Source organism: Morone saxatilis, unplaced genomic scaffold, assembly GCF_004916995.1.
Source record: "Morone saxatilis isolate NCDOM2014 unplaced genomic scaffold, NCSU_SB_2.0 Contig17, whole genome shotgun sequence".
Taxonomy (NCBI): Eukaryota; Metazoa; Chordata; class Actinopteri; family Moronidae; genus Morone; species Morone saxatilis.
This window is the reverse complement of record NW_023339729.1, coordinates 7122870-7130880: the sequence shown is the minus strand read 5'-3', so window position 1 is coordinate 7130880 and position 8011 is coordinate 7122870. Positions and strand designations below refer to the sequence as shown.

The window sequence follows — 8011 nt, the reverse complement described above, 5'->3', positions numbered from 1 at the left end:
AGCTTCGGCATAATCGTGCCTTTCTCCGTTAATAATCTCACTGAGCCGCTTTAATGATGAAGAAACAACAAATTAAAGTACAGCCTTTGTCTTTGACCTTAGTCTCAGTGGGGCTGTTGGCGTGGAGGGGTTTTGTAGTGCGACCGTGTGTGTTAAAATATTCATCTCTGGTTTTACAGCTCTTTAGTTCATTTACATTTGGCTTCTGGATGGATACATTTGCCTGGTACTAATTTAACCCCAATACATATTTTTTCATTAATTGTCGTCCCTTCAGTGTTGTAGCTCAGTCACACCACTAACAGTGTCAGAAAGAGTCAGCTGTCAAGTTTGATGATGATTTATTGCGTGATTCTTTTTTTTGGTTCGTTAAAAATAAACCATAAAGCAATTCAGCCACCTACAAAATGACCATAAAGTTGAATCAGCACCTCTCTAAAGCAGTTTTGACAGAACCTGACCATTATTGCCTTCATGAAGGTAAAGATTTATTGCAGGAAGAGGCATAAAAAGTACTCTGGCTCTTTACTCAAGTAAAAGTAGCAATACCACTCTGTTACAAGTAAAAGTGCCATCGTGAAAATCCTTCTGAAGTAAAAGTATTACCAGCTAAATCTACTCAAAGTATTAAAAGTAAAAGTACTCATTACGCAAAATGCCTAATTTCAGAATGTTGTATTTTTAGTAGTTATATTGATATAAAAAAGATATAAGGCCTGTTTTCCCTGTGACTACAGCGAGACTATGTAACATTTGATTGTAGATATAACACAAACTTCCTCTTACAAATGAAAAGTTGAATTCATAAGCAATAAAATGCACCTTTATTTAATTCAGTGCGCAGAAATATTCCTGCTACAGTTTCACTTGGACTGGTATGACCAGTAATTTATGGTGGTTAATGTTAACCAACTTTAGACAAACATTATTGAGTCGGTTCACTGATTTCAGGACTCTGTGCTACTTTTTAGCATTTAAAAGATCAAGATTTCAATTGTTTTCAAGAGTAAAATGTAGCAAACCTTGACCAGAAATAATTGTAAGTTCAGTGTTCTGATTTACTGTAATTGCCATTGTGGCTCCAGTGGCTGCTGTTCAGTTGCATTAGAAAACACTGATAGCTTAGATTCGTGATTGGTGAGTGGTAGCAGGATCCAGTCATATTTATGGCCATTTGAGCTACTCTTGGCTTAAGCATTGTGCCTTTGATTTACACTCTATAAGAAATGACTGACATGAAGTAGTGTTAAATCCTAAACATATATTTTATAATGTAAGGAATAAGGATACATAATCATTAGTTAAAGTATATTACTAATACTAATTATTGTTAGTATTAGTTCAATTGACTTTTTGTGTTTAAGTGGAGTTTATAGTCAGTATGTAATAATCTTCTGTCTGCTTGGATTACTGTGTGTATGTGTGTGCTTTCATGTGTTGTTCCATCCACCCTCCTTTATTTACTGCCATGTCTGGCACCTGGTTTCCCTCCTACATGCAGTGCCAGTAAAACTTTATGACGTGGCCTTCCACCCGCATTGGCAGCATACACTCATGCATACACACACACGTTTTTATACATAAACACAAAACTTTACACAGATTCATGACTTCATAACACACTCTGCTACCACAGAGCTAGCTGGCATGGATTGGACATCTCCTTGCCTGGTGGAGCACCTCATGTCTGACTGCATCTTTCTGTCACCAGTGCATGAAAAGCACCGATGTCTGCTCAGCCATGCTTAGAAAGGATGGCTAGGGCCCAAGTTAGAGGACCAGTGAGGAATTTACAGCTTCAGTGGAGCTCAGGGTGGAGAAAGTGTTTTAAGTTGTGTCTGCGCTTTCTGTCTTCCTGACCGTCATGGGAAGAAAGAATGAGGGCGCGTCTGAATATTTCTGACCATTTCCAAAAAGTCAGCATTGCAGTGGCTTGACATACCACATCAAAGAATGGGATTTAGGGAGTCCAGTCGTAAAAATCAATCCAAGCAAATTAGCAACCAGCTTAAGCTTTTCAGATAATAATGAAGCAAATCACGTCCCCTGCTTTGATATTTTACCATCCATGTCTCCCTTTTTCTTTTTCTCCCTTTTCATTCAATTCTCTTCCCCTTCTGACTATCCCCACTCTCTGCCTGACCACTGATTATCAACTCCTCACACATTATCTCCCTCTCTGTTCTCTCTTTCTTCCTTCCTTCCCACGTCTCTCCAGAGGACACTCTGAAGCTCCACAACGGGCCAGCAAAGAACAGCTACATGGAGCAGAGTTTCCATGGCCTCAACCCTGTGCTCAACATCCCTGTCAGCCTGGGCTACGTAGAGCAGGCCAAGAGGAACGCGGCCCTGACCGGCCCGGAGCTCGAGCGTTGGCTAGACAGCCTGGTGGGCGAGTTGTGGGAGGCAGCCGACGTCTGCGCCGTGGGCCCTACCGCCTGCCCTGTCATGCAGGCCTGCCCCAAGAACCCTTGGAGCTCCCTTAGCCCAGACCCCAAATCCCATCTGGGAGCACCGCGCGTCGACGGGCGCATCAGGTAGCAGCGAGGCCTCCAGCTGGACAGGAGGCCACGGCACAGGAGATTCACTGTTGATTTTTATTTATTTAAGGGGTAAGTGTTTTTCCTCTGTCTCGGGAGAAGATGGAAACAAAAGTGGATTTTTTTGGGGAGGTTGTCGAGGGTGTCTGGACAAAAAGAGGGGAGAATGATTTTCAGATCCTCCCACGGGGTTCCTCCTTTTAGGGGATTATGCTGGCTTTGCTATTTCAGTTTCTCAGTGTATTTATTTTTCTTCTCATGGCTGAGTTTTACTGTGATCAAACGTTGCAATTTTCAAGCATTTATTTTGCTGCTGAATGAATTAGGAAGTCAGCTTTTAAAGCCCTGCACGGGGCACAGCAGTCATTTGAGTGCGGGTTGTCGACACTGGTAGCAGACCAAGTTCTGCTGCAAAAAGGCCTTAGCTCTAAGACATATGAGGAGGTATCCTGGTACTGAATTAAATGTGCCTCCTAAAGTGTATGTCAGCATAAACAAAATGAGAAGATATCTGAGTGTTCAGATACGCCCAAACAGTCCAAAAGGAATATTTTGATACAACTCAAATGCAGCACCATTAAAAGCAAATTTCCTGTTTATGAAAAAACTTTGAACAAATATGTTAGCATTATTAAAGCCAATTATTTCAAAACTCTCGAGTTTCTGATAGTTCAGTGACTCTGTTTGTAAATCAGTAGAATAAATCAGTTACAGCAGCACTACTTCTTTCAGTTCAATGCCTGATCAGGATGTGGAACTGTTGTGGCTGGGCTAACCATCTGCTGCAGTCACGTTTCGTAAATATGGAAAAAGAGAAATGCAAATGCAGAGGCCTTCTCAGAATGATTACACCTATTTGGATTACAATAGAAATTTAACATAGACATTTTAAGAGTTCTAAATTCCTGAATGCTTCATTTGTGGTTGTTGTACAATAGCATTTTAAGACTTAACATTCACATCGTGTAGGTTTTTTTTTTAATCACGCCCAGACATTGTGACAGGCGGAGGACAAAGAGAGAATTGTTTGGTCCATCTTGGATTTCTTACCAACATGCCTCAAACTTGAAACACAATTATCTCAAGCTGACCTTAAAATGATCATCCTTGTTTTCATCTTTTTTTTTTCTCCCTTTATTCCAGTCATTTCAATGATACTTTATGTTGTACATGATTATACATGAAGTCTCAAGTGTGTGAATGGGGGGAGTGGGGTGAGTCCATGAGTCGCTATTTATTTATAAGTTTATATTAATACTGATATTTTTAGTCAGTGACTAAATAACTGCGACGCTGCCTTGGCAGCATGATAAATATTTTTTTGTAAAGAAATCCGCCTTTATTTACAAAGGCCAACATCCCAAACTTATACTGTACCTTTTTATGGCCCGCACCTGTGTGTTAGTCAGTGTTGTCCTGTCTGAATAGATCTTCTTGTCTTGGTTTCTTACATGGCTGTTTGCCAAGTGCATCACAAGAGAAAGCCACCCCTGACCTGTGAGGTCAGAGGTCAGCTACCTAACAACCTCACCAAACAGAGAAGGTGAACAGAGACACTGTTCACAACCGAACACATTGGACAACGTCTGGACATTGAAGGAGAAACTGTGCTTTTTTGGTGTTTTATGGTTCCTGTCAGTTTCTGAATGATAGTGAGTGGTAGTGATCTTCATGCTGTGACAATAATGTACAATTTCAAGTGAATATTATATTGTGTCTTGATTGCGAAATGCATCATTTATTAGATCGGGTCTATGGCACCTTTTCAACTCTTATCTACATTTGAAGTACCTTTTCTGCCATCAAGACAATCTCTGGACGTTTCAGACAAGTTGATTACACTGAGGGTAGCACTGCACCACAACACATCCTGAACAAGAGGTATGGTCACATATTTGTCTTACTTTGAAATAAGTTTCATCTGAAGCCAATTAGGAGTTCAATCTGTGATTGTCAACATTGTTTAGCCACCACACGAGCTAAGTGAGTGTTTTTGCACAAGCTAATTAAGAGACATTACTGTTCATTAATGTCAAGTTCACCTTGCCTCTCTGTCAGATGTGTCGATTATAATTGCTATCACTCCTTCCCTTTCGAATCTACACTGCTTCTGGGGCTGGGTTGTAAAGGACTATTTCGTTTTTCACTGGCTGGCTTCTCCTGCCACCTTTTAACTTATAGTGCCACCGTGCTCAGAACAGTTACTTCACACAATACATATTATTATGTAAGCTCAATGACAGTTTTGGAAAAAGGTGAATTAAATAAATGTAACTCATTGTGCAAGTCCTATTTTGTAACAAAATGATTAACAAATGAAGAAGATGTACATAGGTATTTTGTATTGAACTATTGTTTAAAAGGTATTGTACATGTAAATACAGATGTGGTAAAATGACATTGAATTATTAAGAGTTTTTGAAGTGTCAATAACTGGGCACGAAGAGTGAATTGATGGTGTTTATTGATCAACATACATAACCTGTTTCAGTGTTTTTGGACAGCTGTGACAACAACCTTGTCCTATTTGCCTCTCAGAGAAAATCACATGCCAGATTGTTGTTGTTCTTGCTGGAATGTAATGTTGAGCAACTGTTGCACAAATTTCTCTGAACTGACGTTTCCCCCGTTACTTTTTTCTGGGGAGGCTCTGTGTGCCTTAGCTGACTTTTAGAACCTTCTCTGTCCATTAAAAGAAAACAACCTTATTTTGTTATTTGTTTTGATCTCATGTGAAGATTACCATGAGTTTGTCGAGTGATTCACTGGTACTGCAACACCAAAAAGATGTCTGCTGTTGTATATATCATCAGGCTTTCTGTCTTTACCAGCTTTTTTTTTTTTCTTCCCTTTGGGGGTTTTGTTTTGTTGTACTTGACTGGCTTGTTTTACTTTTCTCTGACTGCTTTTTGGAAATAAAATTCTATGAAAAAACAGCTCATGTGGACTCTACAGCAGTAATGTACTAGAGAATATGTAGTGGTTGATAACTAAACATTAGGCCTGCTGAAGCATCTTCCCACCATTACTCTTTTATTTCTTATTAAAAGCATGTTGCTTTGCAAATATAGCCCAAATCCATTTAACTGGGTAATATAATGCATTTAATACAGCATATTTGATGCACTCACAGGGATCATTGAACTTTAATTTTATTTTATCATTTTAATTTCAGGGATATTTATATAGTGTTAGTGGAAGGACATTAAATTATTTTAAAATACCAGTGCTTACAAACTAGATATAGGCTAAGCTAAATGTGGCCTATTATATTAAAGCTTCACCAGTCAAAATGTTGATATTCACAAGAGATCAAATGATGAATGTGTGTGATGTGAAAGGGGTAGCTCATAGTAAAACCCACAGAGAATTATCACCCGACTCTAGTTCCCATCAGCTTTAAGGAGCATTTTAGTGTCTTTTAGCTAATTGTTTTGGTTTTACAGCCCGCAACTTTATTGTTTTACTTTATCCTCACCGCTCTCGTCAGTGTTGTTTCCTACTGAAGCGTGCAGCTTTTTTCAGCTAAAAAGCTCTAAAAAACTCACTGTACTGACTCAAAATGAATGTTAATATTCTGCAGCTGCTACAAATAAAAACATTTAATTATAACAACAATACATCAATGATAAATATGGATGAAATAATTAAAAAAAATATATTTCAAAGGCATTCCTATTTGACTCAACATGTACGCCTCCCAGTTGGAAATCATTTCAGGCTTTAACCATCACTTCATGCTTTAAGTATTTTCCTCGGTCCAACTAAAGTAGTTGAATTGTTAACCGTGGGTACAGCTAGTTGCTCCCATATGTTTTCCACCAAATTAGCTTCAGCGTTGTCCTCTCGCAAAGATTTTCACCCAACGCCCACACCATCACAACACAGCTCTTAAATATGCGGCTACAGGGAGAGTTAAAGCATTTCAAATGAATGATGACTTCCTATAAACGAGACATACTATTCACCCATTTTATACAGATATGAAGCACAGTTACTCTTGTTCTGCTTACAGCATCTGAGGACAAAAGTGGAGACTTGTCAATAGGTAGACAAACAAATCTAATTTTTTGTTCGCGCTTTCTGTGTTCCCCAGAGACTGTCTACCACAACACAGCACTGTTGAGTGTTTGACAGGCCTTGATCAAAGGAACACTACAGTGCCAACAGATCCCATTTACTGTCCCATAAGACTTGGGACAGGCGGCCTAATTAGTCCTTGCTTACTCTGCTGTGTGTAAGTGTGTGTGCATGCGTTTCCTGAGTAAGTAAGTAAGAAAGCAAAACACATTGCATGAATGTTTACATGCATGTGTGGGTGTGCCAGTTAAGACGGATGTGAAGAGAATAATGTGCATCCTTGTGCTGCTGACTTCACTCACAGCAGGATGAGCGGTATTATGTTTGTTCGACTGCGATGTGAAACACTAAAAGCTATCCTGCTGATGTTGGGAGGAAATGACTCGGATTAATGGCAGATAAACACTCTGATGATCATTTTCAGCTTTTAACTCTCGCTCACTGACACACATGCTGCTTGATTAATTAGTGCCCCTGAAACGGAGAGAGATTGTGATAACAGTGATAGTAGGCATCTCTCTCCACACTGTAACATGGCCATCTGCACATGGAGGGCAAGGGAAGGCATGTTTGTCACCAGTGAACACATTTGAGTCACGAATACAATGAAAATGACATTTTGATAATAATATAATAATAAACTTGTATTACACCCGATACAACAATGTTAACTTATAATACAGATAATGTGTAAGGTATATGGTCTTACTTGCTGCACTGTTACCCTCATTATAAAAAATATACATTCAAATAGGAAATAAAAAAAACTATGATTCTCTCCAAACTGGTTAAATGATGTCAATAAATCCCATATAAAAGAACAAAACCAACCATTAATTGATGCGTCTAACAAGTATTGTTATTATTATAGTACTGTGTAGTTAACAATAAATACTGACAGGGCAGCAGATCTTCTTATCAACAGAATAAAGTAAAAAAAAAAATGAACAACCAGTTTAAACTGCAGTCTGTACTACAGTGATAAACTGCCTTTCTAATGTAAGTAGTCCTCAAAATGAAACGGCAAAATAGTTTGATTATCCATGGCCTCAAGAACGACAGGAGGAGAACATAATGTGTCTGTGCCTTCCAAAACCAAAAGAACAATAAATCTGTTCTATCATCTGACAGTGCTATGGTTTAGGTTCAGTTAGGCACAAAAATGACAGCAAACATTGAACTATCGTGGTTTGGATTAAAATGACAACTTGATTCCAGCAACATTTCTAGGTTTTATGTCTTAAAGTAAAGCTCTGTAACTTGTTTATTACTATCATTATTACTTCACTAAAGTTACAATACCTTTGGCGTCATGGTTACAATGAATGTCGGCTGGAAACAGTAAACAAACAGCAGTCTCCCAAGTTAAAATCCAGTGTTTTGTGGACCCA

General features: G+C 38.8%; 1 protein-coding gene across 1 annotated transcript in view; it reads left to right on the top strand.

Annotated features, from left to right (window-relative positions):
• xylt1 (xylosyltransferase I) overlaps positions 1-5456 on the top strand; it is a 71477-nt gene extending 66021 nt beyond the window's left edge. Inside the window, exon 11 of the mRNA XM_035659403.1 lies at positions 2219-5456. Within this exon, the coding sequence (XP_035515296.1) occupies positions 2219-2541 (323 nt within the window). The 3' untranslated portion in view covers positions 2542-5456. The remainder of the gene's footprint in view (positions 1-2218) is intronic.
• Positions 5457-8011: the final 2555 nt, after the last annotated feature.